Source organism: Pavona decussata, unplaced genomic scaffold (genome assembly GCF_977016875.1).
Source record: "Pavona decussata unplaced genomic scaffold, jaPavDecu1.1 SCAFFOLD_207, whole genome shotgun sequence".
In the NCBI taxonomy this organism is placed as follows: Eukaryota; Metazoa; Cnidaria; class Anthozoa; order Scleractinia; family Agariciidae; genus Pavona; species Pavona decussata.
In genome coordinates, this window is record NW_028145612.1 from 3,084,575 (window position 1) to 3,103,819 (window position 19,245).

Here is a 19,245-nt window from a genome sequence, read left to right on the forward strand (position 1 = left end):
GGTTATTCTCAGAAGAGGCGAGTATATTCATATGATTTGTTGACAAAACTTTGCTGGTTTGCTGTTTTGCAAGACATCGTTTTCTTACAGTGTTGATACGCCGTTTAACTTAAGCTTATTAAAGCTAAATACTTCTAACTTCAGAGCAGTCTTTGGAGTTAATTTTTTCGGTTCATGTTCATTATTTCCCTTAGGGTTTAATTTTCTAATCTCGTCCAATTTTGCCTTCCAACAGTGGGAAAAAGAGAAAGACGACTCGCGGCGGGAGAAAAAAATCCACTCTTTTAGAGGCGGCACATCATAAACAGCAGCGGAATCGTGAAGAGAAATCATTTTACTTTGATCCGGCGCGACGAAACGTTGGATTTTTTCTTTTAAAATGAACTTTTTCGCTCACTTAACTTTGTAAAACGAACGAAAAAATCAGCAGTCGAATAAAAGGACTGGTTATTCTCCAAAGAGGCGAGTATATTCATGTGATTTTGTTGGCAAAACCTCTTTTTTTAATTTTATTGCCTTACGGAACACAGATTACAATACTAGATACCACTTGGAAATAACTACTTATAGAACTGGCATTAACTATCATACTAGACGAAGCTTACTATGCTTAGAATACTATACTTACAATGCTCACACTAATAATATTTACAACACCTTTTAATCCACAATAATAGATCAAACAAATTACAATGAAAAAAAAAACAATAAGATGGTACAAAAGGGAAGAAAACGAAACCCAGGTAACGACACGTGTTACTTACACAGAACTTACTCAAAAATTGTGCAAACTGAAGAATTAATAAGACGAAAAAAATTATCATTAGGTTGATTATGTGAGAGCGACGATAAAGAACGGATTGCAGTGAAACGCTCTTTCGTGATAGCGTGTGTACATTATTTGAGTCTACGGGATGGTGGCCAGAGTTTGAAGATATTGGAAGATAGCTGCGATTTCTAGTGATGCTATCGATCAATAGGTATATATTCTGCAAGAGGTTCCAATTTTTCCATATCGCCGCTTTTTGTCTCCAACTCGAGCCTTGATTTCAGGAGGCGTAGATAATGGTCAATGTTAGGGGACGTTTCTCTAGATTTGGCTAGCCAGATGTGACGTCAAGCTGAAAGAAGGCAATAGTTAATTTGAAGTGCAAATTTTTACGTTTCCGGCTTCAGACCAATAGCTGTAATGTTTAATAAGGTGGAGGTTTTGGGCATTAGTTTTATACTTTGCAGTCATTCTGATCCTTTTTTTTCCAAACGTTAGATGTTTTGTGGCATGTCCAGAAGAGATGCATTTATGTCTCTGGGCCTTCTTCACAGAAAGTGCAATTTTCATTTGTCTTAAGCCCAATTTTAAATAGAAATTCATTAGTTGCTACACGTCTGTGTAAAAATTTAAACTGGAATTAAATCAGTTTGGTACTCTTGGTGCATCGCGATGTCAAAAGGTATGTTGAGCTCCAGTCGAAATTTTCATTTCTTGAGCTGAGTTACAATCAAGAACCCATTTTATTTGTTTGTTGTTTGGAACTTCGCCTTTTATTCTTGTTGGTACTTTGCATACATGTAAGCTTACTTTTTTAGTCTCTAAAAGCTTAGTGCAAAAAGGTTTGTACTTTTGACTATTATCATGATCATCCACTTCTTTACGGAGGGTCTTTACAGCCGATATTATTATTAATTTTAATTTCATTGTTTTTAACACAGATGCCTTTTATATTCACATTGTTTCTGATTTCCTTGGCCAATACTTCCCCTGAAAGGATAAACAACTAAAGAGACAGGGGACAACCTTGTCTAACACCTCTTTGGATCTGAAAGAAATTGCTGGACCAGACGTTATTCAGAACGCAGCTTTCCGTTTTACAGTAAAGAGCCTTTATCCACTAATGATTTATGGACCAAAACCAAAGAAGCACATGCTTTCGTAGATGAAAGACCACTCTAGTGAGTCAAAAGCTGGAATAGGTCATCCTAGAAGACCACAACCTACCCCAAGTCTATCATGGACACCCCCGAGCAGACAAAGAACACAGACACGAAAAGAACGAGCACGTACGCCACAATCACCCATGCCTTCACCACCACCGTCACCGGTGCCTGCCTCCCCCATGAATCAAGACGATTTACGACGACAACTTCAACTATTACTCAATGATCAAAGAGAAACATCAGCGGGTCGCAGAATCGCAGGCATCGCCACCACCTATAAAGACGGTGGATCACCCTTCCCCAGCAGAACATCATCCAGAGTTTCCAATTGAAAAATGGCCACGCCCGTGTCTCTATTTGATGATCCATCCATGGGTCATCATGAATTGAAACCTGACATCCTTCAAAAATTGTATTCGCTTTACAATTTTTACCACAAACAGTGGTGATGTCATCGCATGATGTATTATCATTTCAAACGTTTCCATGGATTCCTCAATAGTGCATCGTTATTCATGGCCGTTTGAATGATCGTGGGATCGGTTTTCAAAACAAGCATCATCGTCACGGTCAAAGCATCAGCAGTCACCTAAACGATGGCACGAAGAAGAAAAAGCAGCAGCACCACCAAAAAAAGAAGGGAAAAGGAAAGAGGAAGACAAAGAAACAGAACGGAGGTGGTATGCCGTGGCTCTTGGATGTCAAAAAAGTGACGATGTGACTCGCGACTTGATCAGGGATTTGGAGAAACCTGTGGACCATCAAAAAGCCAAACGTGAAGTCAGCTGTTAGAACCGAGAGTATCAAGCGCATAAAATGAGAGGTAGTGAAAAAGGGTTCAGGGATTAAGCATTGGACAAAGGATACACGAATAAACCCACTTGCTGTATCCAGTAATGGTGACAAAACAAAGACGATAATGACGTCGACGTCGACGACGACAATGTGGAAGAGGTTTGAAGGATTTACTAGCCGCTGTACCCAAGCTAGGAGTCAAGTTAGAAAGATATAAACATTATCAAAGAATGAGTGCTCTGGGTGCCAAAGGACATTACCGAGCCACTCCAAGACCATGGGCAGTATAAAGCGAATCAAACGCAATTTGCGTTTTCTCAAATCTATTTGCAAATTGTTACAAGCGACAAGAGATGTTGCAACATGCCAATGCAGATCACATCAATGCCGTAAGTTAAATGGTACTCGATTTGTTAAAGTCAAGCCACCGTTGGTGGCGCGATTGAGCCAGCATAAAAAGGCCTGGTGTTAAATCACAAAAAGGACAAATTCACTCAATCGACGTAAACAAGTGATGCTGAAGCAATGAGGCGACGGATTATCGAAAGGCATGGATAACCTTCTGTGCCATTGTCTTCTACGACGACGTTAAAGACCTTGGTGGACTTGTTGAAAAAGAGAATCACCCTGCACGACCAGTTAAAAGAAGAACACGACCGTTTGAAACATTAATATAAGACTCTTAATCAACCTTTTCTTCACCTGAAGTGCTCTCTGTTGTTGCGTGAAAAGTGTCGACAACCGGGTGAACTGTACAATAACTGCGACGCACGATGGAAAAAGTATTGAAGATTCCACATCGTGATCTCGCGAATCTAGCGCAACTCTACGAAGGAGAATTGACGGAGAATGCTTTACTCAATAAAGAAGCCCACTTGGCTGCCAAGAAACACGTGTTGTTGAAAACCAAAACAAAAATGCCCTCACCAATCGTCAATGCCAAGGTCAAATTGCTTTCCAGAGAACTACATCATCTTGTGTAACTAGTAAGACGTGTTCCTCCCACTGGTGGATTGGGTAGACGATTGGAAGAGGACGAGGACGAGGACGAGGACGAGGACGATGCACTGGTCACCGGACCCATGGAACAATGGATCAACAAAATGATAAAAGGCACCCCGTTCAAGAAAGACATCAAAAAGGAACCACAAACACCAGCACCCTCTACCAGCAAACCTACAAACAAGCCAGCCAGTTCAAGCGGGAAAGCAACAACATCTTTTTCATCAGAACTGCAATCCCTTAGAGAGAGAAGGAAAGCGTTACAATAACGACTTGAAGAAGCACAAAAGAAAAGATAGACGGGAGAGAAAGGTTGAAAAGACAACCAGGTTGGCAAGAGTGGGGGAAAACTGAGACGTAACTTGAAAGACGATTTTGACGAAGACTCCTAGACGGAAAAGGCAGAAGAAGAGAAAACGTCCACAGTATGGAGGAAGATTCGATGTTCAAAAATGGTTAACCAATACCTTGGACCTTACACCCTATTAGAAAAACAATTAAAACGAGGCGACCCGGGCATCAACCGTTTGGATCACATTGCCCGACAACACGACATTGACTATGGAAAGGCCAAAAACATACAAGACAAATGGAAAGCGGATGAAAGAATGATAAGCCTGGCAAAAAGACGATGATGGGACGCGTGGCAAAAGGCATCATCAAGACTAAAACCTTACATTTGTAACATGATTTATTTCACGTTACTTCCCTTTACTTGGCAAGACATGTTTGAATAAAAATATTAGTTACAATGTTTATTGTTCATTGTTCCTCAATCTCAACTCCTTGAGTCTAAGCCACTCCCATAGGATTTGACACTCTATCGCAGCGAAATGAACCTCACCTTGCAGCTGATGCAAACCACAATCCCACACTGCATAGCTAAAACCATGATGCACTAACTCTTCTACTTTGGGGCACCCATAGTCTTCCAAATTGACCGAAGGGATGTTCAACTCATTTAACAAATCTTTCTCGATGTCGCCTGCCTTTTAAGCTACCACAGTCCTGGCCTCAGTCTTGTACAGACTGTACATTTTCATGACGTCCACAGGCGACTGCTCTTGGGGTTTGGCATTCTCGAAATGGGACAGCACAAAGGATAGACCATGGATAAGACGGCGCAAAAAAGACACTTGTTTCACTGCAATTGGCAGACGATCAGTGCATTTAATGGGCATGGAGTAGATTGTGTTGCCATAGCTACCAAGATGGTTAGCACTGCCCAACTGTCTACAGTAGAACTTGGAGGAAGAACCCTTCCATATCAATGATCAAGCAAAATTGCTCGAGCGTTTCAGCTCCCACATTGAACCCATGGTGGACAATGATAACAGTAAAAAAGGTCACCGGTTAAATAGGTTCCCTTTCTCGTGATCATATGGCACTGTGGGTGGAACATGTGACCTATTCCACTCACACTTATAAAAAGGCGATGACATGTTTAATCCTTGTCTTTTCATCATGAGTGAACACGGAGGTAGTCGAGAATCCAAGGGTTGCCTTCGGAAGTTGAAGACACAACCTTTCCTTGCTTTTGTTTATTGCAAGGAGACACTTGCAACTTAGGCACCATTCAACGGCCAATTTCTGCACAAGAGCTGCTTCGAAAGGTGGAAGACTATACACGACACCTGTCCCCTCTGTAGACAACTGACCCATCAAGAGCAAGAACCTGCGCCTGCTGTACAAGCTCCCGACCTTTAAAACCTTACCAGTGAGCAGATCATCGCACGTTTGGAACGACTTCTTAATGTCAATGAACTCAGAAGGCAATTTCAACAAATGAGTGTTTGTTTGTTTGTTTTGTTTTGTTGTTTTTTTTCGTTCCTAGGTAAGAACTAGCTATTGAAATAGCCATCTTGAAACTAAAACAAATTTACGATGAAAGACAACAAGTCCTGGACGTCGATGTTGATCGAACAACATTGAGAGATGAAGAACATAGAATGATACAAAACAAATATTGCTTGGTATTCTCGTCCGATCGGCTCCTTTACCTCTCGTTTAGACTACATTAACGAACTACGAACCAAGCATTGTCCTGAATTTTTCGAATTTGTTGATCAATTGATCCTGCTCGATTTGCATTTGAGACGAGTCCATTTTCAAGACAACGGATCAAAGGTGATTTTTTCAATTCCTTTTGACAGATTCCAGCCCCACATCACGTGATGCAACACATCACGTATGCATTGGAAGTCGATGATGCTGGTGTTCTCACTCTACTTTTGCTGATCAACCTCATTGGTCAAGCCATCATTGAATCTAATTACCCAAGACATAACATGATTGTGACATTTTCCATCCGCAGAAATGGATTCATCCCTTTCCACAATTTCATAGTACAATTTTTCTTAACTGCGTTTCGTGATAGAATCACCACAATCAACATCGTCGTGGAACATTGGTTTCATAACCTCAGTCTTCAACACGGCACTTTTATTATTATTTTTTCATACTCCCCATGCGATGCGATGTAAGAAACAAAGGAATTTTGTGCAACCAGACTGGTGAACGCTTCGAACTCGTGACCATCAACCACCCTTTTTTTTCGCTCAGGTCCCCTCTACATTGGATCAAGTACTACAAATGCAATTTCCATTTCCTGCTTTGCATCAACTTGTGCATCTATCGGTTCAAGCCATGAAACATTCAACATACGATGCACATCATCTATGCAATTTTCACCCAGTTCTCTTGGCAAACCAACATAGAGCGGGAATCATGATGTTTCCCGTTCTTTGTCACCGGTTTTTTTTATACAAATTAAAAAAAAAATCACTTTGACGTGGAAGTCGACTATTTTTTAATGACCCGAATGGAGGCATGGGTGAATTTTACCTCGTCACTCGTCACAAGCTGGTGTCCAACTCACCATGAATGGCTCACTTATCGTTGGCGTTTTCCATCATTTTGTCAGATGTTATCTGATGTTTATCAAGTCTCCTGTCTTGTTGGTGCATTGTACGATATGTTGACCATAGGAGATTAGCGGGATCAAGAGATCACTAACACCGACATCACCTTGTGCATGATAAAATTAAGCCACAGAACATTAACTGAGTTATTCACCACTTGTCAAAACCTGTTGAAATGTTTGCTTACGCCACGATTCTATCACTTGCAAATATGTTCCGAACACCAACCAAACAACCATCCAAGCCGTCATTACATAGTACGATATTGTATGAGACCTTATTCACCCGATGCCATCCTCACAAGCAATGGTCCATTTCTGACTCAAATGGAACGGCGTGAATGAGCGATAAACATCGTTGCCAAAAAAAAAAAAACATGATGGAAACGTGGAATAAACGTGTTTGTCACCTGCACATCACGTGTGTTTTGATTGACCTTCGACTCTGCCTCGCTTCCCTGCAATTTCACGTGTTGACCTTTGCTATGCGCATGTCAACTAGAGACCGATGGGTTCGTTTCAATCACGTGGTCGATAAAAATTCATTAAAAGAACTAATTTCTTTTGTCATAAAAAAATTTAAAATAAATGTTCCTGACTGGTTCGTCATGGTTCGACCTAATCTGCACACTAACCCATGACGTCATGACACCAGTTTCGAAAAATAGATTCGTGATGTCTCGATGACGCAATTTGCTTCATCCTGATTGGTCCATTTTGATCACTTGGTGTCATCCCTGAAATCTGATTGGTTAGAGGCCAAACCCCCTCTCTTTACTACTTGCATCAGTAGAACACAAACAACAGTAATCGAGAATTGAATAAAAATAATGAAATACAATATAGAAAATTGAAAATAGAAAAAATAGAAAAGTAACTCATGAACTCGACAAAGAAGTAGATTTAAATCTTAACAGACTCACAGTTCGTAAAAGCATTCAGTTAAATTACAAATGAATAAAACGAGACCGAGGATCGTTATCATTGTTTTAAAACCAAGTTTCAGTTTATTGCAATGGGAAAAACCAGTTTCAATATGTTTCGGCTCTTTTTTCTCTCGCTATGATAAACCAAAACTTGCTTTTAAAAAACAATGATAACCATCCTCAGTCTCGTTTTATTCGTTTTCTATTTGAAACTGAAAGATGGCTCTGGGTGTTACTTAAATTGTTTCAGTCTTTAACGGCATGAAACGTTAACCGCTCTTTACCCCAGTTAGTAACAGTGGGTAAATGGAAATCGTTGCCGTTACGAGTATTAAGTTTATTATATAGGGCCTCAATGGATAGCAGTTTTTATCTTGTTCAAAAACTGAAGGGGTTACCCTATTAAAATAAAGGTTTCTTATACCTATGCTCTTCTTTGAAAGAGGTCAGAAGTTTTTAAAGAAGAACGTCTCCTTTTCGGCAGTCACTTACAAGAATGAATACATAGTGATGCGTTAGTTGAATGTGTACATATTCTTTAAGACATCACCAGGTTAAACAGCATACTCAAATTACATACAATAAGGCATTAGGCTTCAATAATGCATTATGAATATTAACTGTTTTTATCTTGTAATACTAACACTGCAAAGCAACATTTCTAAATTCCTGAAGAGCATATGTGTGTGTTTGTGGGTTGAGTTTACCTTGTTTCATGAAGTATTCTTGAAGTCCTCACCATAACTGAAGCGGCAACGAAATACACACCGGCTACATCGGCCACGAATCTTCCTTTGTCAATATTGGAGTTTTCAGATGTACATTGTGCGTCAACATTTACCCACTGCTCGATACCTTGCCACCATTCTCCACTGCTGTACCTACTTGTTTTAGACTGAAGTGACAAACAAGGATGAAAAGTGTTCTTTGTTATCAGTGCCGCGAAGAACGTGGAATTGTTACCAGTGTTCAAGGAATCAGAAGTTGAGTGTAAAGAAACAGCAATCGTTTCCGTTATATTTAGCCGAGCAAGAACAGCAATGCTTAATGATACACTGAAGCTTGCTTTAGCGCTTGATGAAACTGATAGAACGGCTATGTTTGACAATCCTGTTACCTCTAATTTTATTCCCACACGGCTATCCACCATGGTTTTCAATTCCAAATTAGTAGAAAGAATATAAAGTCCACTCTCCTTCACATAAACGTTCGGCAACGATTTCCCACTGTAGCTTTCCCAATCAGTTAACTCGTGCCATCCACTTGAATTAAAGCGAACCGATTGATGCTTAAGTTGGAGAGTTCCGTTAAGGTTCAGTGCACCCAAATGTTGGACGGAGCGTGCTGCTGTTACAATAGAAAGAGTTTTATCTCGAGGACTTAGACATACAGAAATGAGTTCATCCTTTTTAAAGTCGACCAGCCCTACGAACCCAAAGGTGTTGTTGTGTTGCCTTAAAGTAGTGGAGAACTCAATGTAACACTTTGTACATTTTCGTGGTCCCACACAGGCGGTGACGTTCCGTGGGACCTTTCCTGTGAGGATAAACATTAGCGATATGAAATAAGTGCCGGTCAATGCTGCTGTAAACTCTTCTCTGCTGCATTGTATTGTCGAATTTACTTTAAGCATGTTGCTTTGTATGTAAGCGAGCTGATCTCCACCGGTTGACATAGATTGAAACCCTGCCTCGTCACAACGCATCGACGTATTGCGAACGTGTTGGAGTATTTGATGGAGGCCAGGCTGTTGACCAGGTGCCAGAAATCGTACCATCGAAAACGAAGAACCTGGCAGATATTGGTAACTTCCATCACCTTCGAATCCAACGAAAAGATGAATTTCCTGTCCTTTTCGCAAGTAAATGACTCCAAATGCACTTAATACAAAATTTCCAGTTGATCCCTCACTTAACTTAGATGCAAAAATACCATTGAAGGCAACGTTGTTATCGATTAAAACTCCACTCCGAAAAGTCGCGTTCCCTTCGATAACATCTAAAACCAAAACACTCTGCAAAAAATACAAGCCGCTGCTTTTTATAACAACCGGATCATACTTGGTCACACTTAGGATCTTCGAGAACATCGTTATCTTCCAGTTATAAACTATTACTACATCTTGTGTAATGTACCCGGAATTCGTTGTGGTAGCCAGAAATCCGGCAGCATAATCACTTTTCCATCGAGCAACGAAGACAACAGAGAAGCTGCTGTTGCGCAATACTTGCAAGGTAGAACCTTGACACTGTACTTCCAAAAAAATGGAGAGATACTGTTCTTTAATGAGACGTACTGTCCCCGCAAGTGTCAGGGTACTTACGTAGCGATCAACTGGAGAGTTTGAAGGTTTTGGCTGAAAGGTCCTGAAAGCAGAATTGTTTCTCTCTCCGTCAATCAAAGCTGCGATGTTAATTTCAGATGAGCCTGCATGTCGTACTAAGAGATTAGCGGTCACAAGGTAAAGTCCATCTTCCTTAGCCGTAAACCTCCCTGACGTTGAGTTAAAGTGGGCGTTACTTTCGAAAACAGAGTGAAATGGCAGTGAAATTGTTCTCCATCTATCAATTTCTCCACAGGGATAATTTTGGTTGTCTCTATCTTCTTTCACTGTAGAAACAAACATAACATCATGTAACTAGGTTTTCCACGTGATGTTAAAAGTGACTGGATTGGTTAACGAAAATAGAAGTAGCACATAAAACGAAAAAACGTGCACGACATCGTTAAAAAAATTCTAAAATTCGTAAATGCAATAAAAAACATTTTAAGACATTAAAGTGTATATGACACAAAAACATTTTCTCGATTTGTAGGAGTTTGATGTGTGTACAAACTGTTTTTAAGAATAAGACTTGTCTAAAATTTTTGAAAACCAATTTTTCGGGCGGAAATACCCGCTTTTTCCTTTAAAAAATGTCGCGGGACTGGGACCTAATTTACAGATAATGACGTCACTCTACTCGACATTGTTCCCGGGAGTGTTCTGTTTTGGTTACAAAAGGCTTCAAGATGTTCGCATTCAGCAGCATTATTCGCTTATGTCTGAGACGTTTTCGAATCTTTCGGTAGCTTCAGCGAACGAGAACAAACAGAGGAGAAAAGTAAGTCGTCGTTGGTCGTACCAAGCCATAAATGACCAGACATGCCGTAGCAAACCATGTTGATTTTCGACAATCGTCAGTTGTGAAAAGTGCGTCGATTCTGTTAGCATTTAGGCAAAAGCCTGAACTGCTAGCTTTCACGAGCGAAAAAAACCAACAACTAATCCTAACTATTAATTAATACAGGAAGCTGAATGCTCTTACTTTTTGTTCGAATTCCGATTTCGCACGTGTGTTGAGATAGAGGACGAGCATAGACATAACTCGGGGTAAAAGAGGGACGGCGTCTCATTATTTGTGAACTTACGAGAAGAGCTATTAAATTTTACTTTTGTAAATACATGTTCTCAGAGATCTTTGGTTCTTGTCATTTGTTGGTAATAACGGTAATAATTTCCATCCAAGAATCAACATTGATTTGAAGTTGATTTATTGTCTCTTCTCGGCGACTGATCAGGATCTGTTTTCAAAACTTTAACTTCTAAATTAATTTAAGGAATATACTAACAAGTAATGAATCTTAAAAGCAGCATCCAAATTTTAAACAGGTCGCAACAGACGAAACTGACTACAACGGCAGTCAGATATCGAAAGATACTATCAAAATAATTAATGAACTTGCCCAATTTAGAAATAGCCGGACGACATTTATCAGATATCATGTCTTATTTAAGCTGAAGACCACGCACTTGACGCGCGTTGCAGCATCACGCTGAATTTAACAAAGACCACGCAATTACCTGTCCTGTTTTTCAAATGATATAATCTGTTGGCCCTCGAGTTGAGTTATATCTCACACTGAGACGGATCCCAAAAAAACCACGAACGCCGTTTGAAGCTATAGCAGAAGCTTAAAGCTGAAAAATACCGAAACTTCGAGTAGCAGACTAGCAGACTTCGAATCGCTTTAACTACAGTTACTTTGACGATTTTGTCGCAAACTGCTGATTCTTGAGAAGCTTGGGTATTTTTCCTCCGTGTTACTGTAAGAAATCAGTACTTATTAGGCGCTCTAGCTATAAAAGAACGACTGCATGCTCTGCGAGGTGGCTTTACTCCGCCACCACTTTTGTTTTGTTATCAAGTAAAGTGACATCGCATACACTTATCACGTGATGCTTTGGCCTCGCGATGCAGTGACACTTTTAGAGTCAAAATAGCGCTGTTCCGAACGGGAATGACGGTGTTTGGAAACCTTCATGCAAGTTTTTAGTTTAGAATCGGCTTTTTTATATATAAAATTGCAAAATGGAAAAGAAAATTTTTTTGTGTCATTCATATACACTTTAAACGCTATAATATTCTCACACTGGTTCCCTTACTATCAGGACAACCATTCTGGCAACATGACGGATTAATCAATTAATGTGTGGTATCGTGTGAAATCACATGGTCATCTTGACAGTGTACTGGTCATTGCACTCGACTTATCATGAGGTGAACTTGGGTTCGAATTGCGCTCAATACCCCATAAGTTTTTCTTTTAATTAATACCTCCTATGGTTGTTCGGGCGAGTGAAGTCTCGAGAAAGACTGTTTGAGGTGACATTAACTGTCGTTTCAGCAACCTGAGTGGAAATCAACATACGAGTCAAGGAAATTGTGAGTCGTCAATAGATGATGAAAAGGTTCCTGGTTATTGACCTGACTGGTTAACTGACTCACAGTGTTATTACAAACGAACCACAGAATTAACTTCCAATTCTTGAAGGGATTCATGGAACTACTTCTAAAAGTGGTATACTATATAAGCAGGTCTTGATCAAGAACACGATATCCATAGTAGATAGAACCTCTATAAGAAAAGCTTGGCTACTAAGCAATGATCCTTCTTAAAGGATCCTAGCCCCGTCTTGCTTTAATAAGCTTTTCACCGTTTCCTTGAAAGAAGCCTTGCTCTCATTTCTCGCAAACACAAACCGATGGTTTAATATAGAAGGTAACATCACCAAAATCATCAAAACTCCCTTCTACCAAACGGCAAATCAAAATAAATCAATGTGGTGTATTTGTAAAGCCTCGTTTTGGTGTAAGCACTGTTTTCATGTCGCATGTACTCTCATGCCAGCGCCTTCAGGAGTAGTCAAGTTGTTGTTTCGCTGAAAGAATAAATCTGTTAGATTTCACGACCAGCTCTGCTCTTTAACGGCACGCTTATTGCACAATACGTACATAATTTACAAGCTGTATTCATGCAAATACTTCTCGACTTGACTTCTTTACTGAAGTCTGGGCTTATAGAAAATTATGTCCCAGTTTTTCAATGACCATGAAATTCAGATCCGGGTAGTTAGTTAATCAGTTGTGGCCCTGAAAAAATTTGAAGGAAAAAAAACTACGAACTTTTAAGAAAATGCTTTTTTGTGAGAAGGTCTCTTAAACGCTGGCAAACGTCAACAAATAGCTAAAACTATAATTTCTATACGTTTGCATTGCTCGAAATCGCGCGCACTTACAAGACCCTAAATCTTTTTGCTGACTTGCAAGGACCCATCTGTCATAAAGATCCCCAAAATAAAGGAATAAATCTCATAGTTTACTAGATATAATCGTGTAAAGTTTGCTTATCATTTTTACATAAATTATGACCTAAATTTGGAAAGCGCTGAATTTCTCGAATTGGATCTTTGCGATTTTGGTGAAACTCTATTCAGCGCAAGGCACTAATGCGCACCGAGAGATTTTTACGAAAAAAGCCGACAACAGCAGAATTTCGACTCAGACCTCAAAGGGGCGTGACACTATAACCACGTGACATTTACTCCGATCGCCAAAACTTAATCGTAGCTACAAAGCTATATTGTAGATTGTTCTATATGTTATCCATTCTATGTGTTAGACTTACGATAAAAGTAAAGGTGGGGATACCAGACAGCTTCAAAGTAGGATGGTACCGCCAAAAAATAACTGGGTCGAGTCACCTAAAGACTAATTTCACTTACTATCGGAAGGAAACCACCTAACGTTGATCGGACGCTTCCTAGCAGATTTAACCTGCTCAAATTCAAGTTGATCTCCAAAAGCGCGAACGTAGAAGCTGAGGGCCTGCTGGAAAGCTGGTTTACTCAATTAGAACAAACTCCACTGAACTGTTGCCAACCTAACAAACGACTTTTTTATAACATAAAAAATACAAATAACAGAAAAACCGACTAATTGTACTGATAATAGACCAACGAAAATTTGACAAACAAAAAACAGATCGAAACGCACCAATCGCTTTTGCATCCTTCTTAGCCAAGCAACTGCTTAACACTTCACTCACCCGGACGGTCATAACTCCCTTGGTATGTTTTTATCACTTGATTTCACCTAATTTATTATCCATGTCTATAATACTAATCTTTCGATATAAAACATCAAACTATAAACATGGCGAATAAATATTTAGTATTATCTGGTATTTTAGTTTGAATCGTCGTTAAAAAATTGATAATCCCAAGTAACACATTCCGACAACTGATGATCTATTGACGAAAAAATTACTGATAAAGGTTGCTCTTGGAGTATATTTCAAAAACTCATAAATAATTCATAAGCCCATTGACCTATCAAATGGTCGATAAAACATCACCTGCAGTGGTTTTAAATCCCGATAAAACCTCCTCCTTATTAGTATGCGGTGTTTAATGTTTTTCTCATGTGCTAGTTTCCAACGTTCACAAAAGCATAATTGTTATGAACTCTCTTGACACACGCTTTTCCAGGAACGTTTTTGAAGCCGTTCAAAAACCTCGCAGCAGCTGTTTTATTGGGTCTAAAACCACTCGGCTGCGTTTCGTGGTTTTAAATCTCGACAAAACACTGCTGCTCGTGATTTAAACATTACTTGATAAAATCGTGGTTAGTTATTTATTTATTTATTTATTTATTTATTTATTTATTTATTTATTTATTTATAATATTTATTATTATTTTTTTTTTTTTGTTAATCAATGGAACAGCCTATACCATTTTACTGTCGAAATGCATAACATTCGTTCGATCATATTTGGATGACAAAAATGGGGTCCTTGTCGGCTGCTCATTTTTCGTCCACATTGCACTTCTACTATAAAATGTCATAAGGGTATAGTGCTATGTACAAAAAAAATCACAAGGTAGCATAATGGGGGTTATGACACAATTCTTTAATTGCCGCCTTTTTGTTTCCCATCTAGCTTTCAGATGGTTGACCTATATATGTTACCATCATATGAAAATACGACAGAAGCCCCATTCCCTATACTACAATCCTGGTATAATTTGTTGAATTTTAATACCTCTACACCTTTTGTTGGAAAGAAGTCGCTTATTACACCAAGGCGAGTTTTGATTCCAATGTATTGTCCGCGATTAAACACATTCGTTACGTTATACAATCAGCTCTAATGGCCAACAACATAGGAAATTCAGTGCTAGGAATGACAAAAAAATGTTTAGTCTGTTTAAACAACTAGATAACTTATAAGTCTATTTATCCGTTTTGGATACGCTTAGTTTTGGGTGTAAGCGGCAACCTAGTTAACCGAAGTCGTTGAGATTTAGTGAACTATGGCAGTGGATGGATGGATGCGAATCTAAATAAATTATTCTCACCTGCAAAAAATCCAGGAGTCGAAAGGGACTCTGCTCCAACCAAAACCACAGAGAAACCTGTTTCCATGGAAATTCTCCAGGCTAATGACCCCGTGGTTGCTACGTAGACAGAGATATTTTGATTCTTTCTGAGTTTAATGGAGCCAGCAACGTTAAGTGTGACATCTTGCTTTGGATTTTCATTCATGGAGAACAGTCCACCACCAGTATCGATGACATCATCAATGGCAATCATCACTGACAACTTCCCCCTAGCAGGACCCTTGAAAATAACATTACAAGACACAAAGTAGGTACCATCCAAGTGTATGCGATAAACTCCATGAGTTGGGACGAACGCGTTGTCAAAGGAGAACAAGCCAGGTATACTATGCACTTTCCATTGTGTGACCTTGGTCCATTCGGAAGAAATGAGAGCTATATTGTCCTTCAGTGTTGCTGCAACACCCGGCCAGTCGTAGGAAACCAAGGAGACACAAAACATCCCATCGGTTATTTCCCTGCCATGAACATCTCGGTAGAAGTAAACAGTGACTGTATCTCCTTTCTTAAGCTCAACAACGCCGCTGACGCCTAATGAATCAGGTCCTGTTAATAGTGTCTTTCCAGCTGAAAGCCCACTGTTACCGGTCAAGCTAGTGGGAGCATCTGTGACAGAAACGAGCAAATGGGCTCTGCTTCTATTTAATGAATGTGAAGCATTTACATTTATGAAAGCTGTAACTAAGAACAATCCATTGGTGCTAGAATGAAACACGCTGTTGTTTGTCGTCAACATGTCATCTTCTGACTGGAAATTCCGCCTTGAAATGTTTATTGTCCACTTTTCGACTCTATTCCATCCTGACGACCTTACTCGATTATCAGTTGGTGAGCTAGCCGAAAATTGAGGAGAAATATCACTTTTACCTCCAATAAAAAGGCCCGAGAAACTGCTTCCTAATTGAATTGTAAGGACGTCCGCACTTTTTGCCTCAATCTGCAGTTCTACACAGTCTCCGCGATTAAGATAAAGCAAAGCAGAAATACTTGTGGAATATTTCTTTCCTCCAGATGAGTATTTTTGAACTAACGTAGAATTGGAGTTCAATACGATGACAAAGAGGCAGCGAGTTGATTGGTAATTGGATTCAATCTTTATGTTGGAAGTAAATTTGTGAATTCCTTCAAGAATTGCACAAAACAACCCAACAGAAGGCGATATTCCGCTGTGCATGGTGAATAACCCTTTGGTACCGCTAGTACGCCAGTTCTGTAGCCGGGTCTTCATTTTGGGTTGGATAACTTGATCACGTGATAAGACCGCATGAAAACCCGGTACAGAGCCTATGCGTGACATGTACATAACCGAAAAAGTGCTGTCACGTAAAATCGATCCGTTGGAGCCATGAAGGTACAGGGCTAAGACATCATTTTCATAAAGGCGCAGAAAACCGGAGAAACTTAAAGTTCCTTCTAAAGTGGTGTTGCCATACACGCCTTCTATTCCATTTGTTTCCTCAAAACCACTATTAATCACCAACGTTGCTTTTAGATAGCCATCAATTGCGTTTCCCATCAGAAGGTTTAAAGCGACAAAGTAAATTCCTGGTTCAAGAGTTGTAAATCTGTCATGGAAAACACTTTCTCCATTGCCGGAAGCCTCAAAGAAACCTTTCCGGGAAGTGGAACTCCATGGTTTTACCAAAGTCCACCCAGACTCGGGCACGTGATTAACAGCCTCCTGTAAATATGTGGAGATTCCCACTTCGAGATATGCTGTTAATGGGAGAAACGTTAAATCTTTCTCAATAAGGAGTTCGTTATCGGCACATACAGTATTTTTCCAATTATAAAGACACTTTACAACGGCCATGTCAGATTATTTAGTTATAGAAAGGTCAGTCATTCTAGACAATTATCTTTAAGGCGCTTAACCCTATCTTGACCGCCCGGGGGGGGGGGGATTCTGCCGGCGGCGACTAAATATAACTTTTTTTTGAAAGCTCAGGACTTTCCCAGAAATTTGTCTGCGAAAAATGTAATGTTGTCGGTTAGCGTTCATTGCTGACGTTACCATGGCAACCAATTTTCACTTCTCTTGTCTTGAGGTGGCATTAATTTTCGTAACTTTCTCGTTAATACCATGAGTGCTGTTTTTAAAAGCAGATTCAATATCTGCTGCAGCCAACAGTTAGTTTTAGTTAGATTTGTCTATATAGTGGAGAATATTCTATGTTTTTTTTATCATTTAGACATGAATTAATGAAAGCTTTGGATAAAAATACGAACAATCAAGAATGAAATGTATTTTGTGGAGAGCACCGCTTTGTTTGTATATGTCTAACACGGGAAAGCGTATCAGTCATCTTAGACGAGTCAGTCTCGCCTGCTTTATAACTTCATATACAGATCAACATCATTTTACTAAAAGAAATGTATTTCTCGAGATCAGGCCTAGGCTAGCAGAAGCTGGCGGGAAATTCGCAATAGATGAGTAATCAATAGGTAATCAATGAGTAATCAATAACATCAATGACGAATCAGTAACAGCGATGAGTAATCGATGACATCGATGAGTAATCAATGGGCCACAAAATATTTTGTCCTCGATTAGTTATCGATTATTCATTGATCATCGGCAATAATCAATGACTAATCAGTTGTTTACTCATTGATAACCCATCGATTACTCATTGATGTCATTGATCATTGATGAGATATCCCTGAAAAACTCCACAAAGATTCTATTGTTGACCTACAAGCATCAACACAAAATGACATGTGTACATAAAACCCGTAGCAAAACTCCTGCTCGCAAGGCTACCCCAGTAGCCATGTATTCCTCAGGATATAACTGTTCACCACCTTGGCCTGAAGGTAACATTCCCTAAGTTACATTTTATCTTAGCCAAATTTTTCCCGGATTTTAGGGTTGATTTTCATGTTCTTTGGTTGATCGGTTGGCTGCCTGGTTAATTGGACCAAAAGCAAAATCGTTTTCAGTACACTTTCAAGCATAATGGCAGATTAAAACCGTGTACCTTGTAAAACAGTCACATATTAACAAAGTTTCACTACCTTTGTGCTTAATAATAACTTTTTATGTTTCGTAAACAAATTTTTCGCTCTCAAAATCAAATATGGGAGTATAATATGTAGGAATCGCATCTCTGCACCGTTCTCGCGATCTTTATTACGAGAAGATTCTACGTGTGGTTTGTAAACTTAAATCGTGGAAAGTCTGAGTATGAGACACTTCAAAAATAAGCCTCTCAAACCTCAGAAGCAAACATTCAACAATTACCTGCCCCAAATACAAACCCGTGGATTGTTATATGGGGCTGGCCGTTTTCACTGTCAAGAGGAACTGATTTGGAAACGCAAAAACTTCCCCTATTAATAAGTTTTCTTCCAACGAAACAAGCACTCACAAGAAAACGAATCAATATGGTAATTATGTATCGCTATTATCCGGGTTCCAGCCGTCAAAAAAGGTAAATAGAACCTGTCACGTCTGTGATCTTGTGCGATTGTGACAAAAATATCACCTCAAATATCAACAAGTGTGAGAGGAAAAAGAAAGGTATTACTCACTGCATTACCATCTCAGGAACACAAGGTAAAAGCTACGTTTCCACTGCGTATAGTTAGCGCTTAACTCACTGACCTTTGCAAGATCCAAATAGAATGCAGCAAAGAAAAACTGCTTTGTGGTGAAACATGCTGTCCTTCTACTATTTACCACCAGACATACTGTGTCATCTGAAAAGAAAACAATCCAGTTAAGACAAGATAATGTGTAGAAAATAAGTAGAACAATATATTGTGAAAGTACTAGAGATAAAAACAGTGAAATAAATGTTGCTCGTTCCGCGCAGGAGGAGTTCACAACAAATGTGTGGGTTAGTTCCTAAGAAGAACAGCAGCATTTTTAACCTTAATTTCTCGATCTTCAATCGGCTTTTTCCAAAACACCAGTCTCATCTCGTGAGGCACGGAGTTG

The 19,245-nt window shown here is 39.5% G+C and overlaps 1 protein-coding gene across 6 annotated transcripts in view; it reads right to left on the reverse strand.

Moving 5' to 3' along the window:
- LOC146460922 (uncharacterized) overlaps positions 1-19,245 on the reverse strand; it is a 94,334-nt gene that overhangs the window by 39,445 nt on the left and 35,644 nt on the right. For all 6 annotated transcript variants that reach the window (XM_085087689.1, XM_085087688.1, XM_085087690.1 and 3 more), the window contains exons 2-4: positions 18,910-19,004; positions 15,261-17,018; positions 8,286-10,188 (exon numbers count right to left, since the gene is read on the reverse strand). In XM_085087689.1, the coding sequence (XP_084943815.1) occupies positions 8,286-10,188; positions 15,261-17,018; positions 18,910-18,964 (3,716 nt within the window). In that variant the 5' untranslated portion in view covers positions 18,965-19,004. The remainder of the gene's footprint in view (positions 1-8,285; positions 10,189-15,260; positions 17,019-18,909; positions 19,005-19,245) is intronic.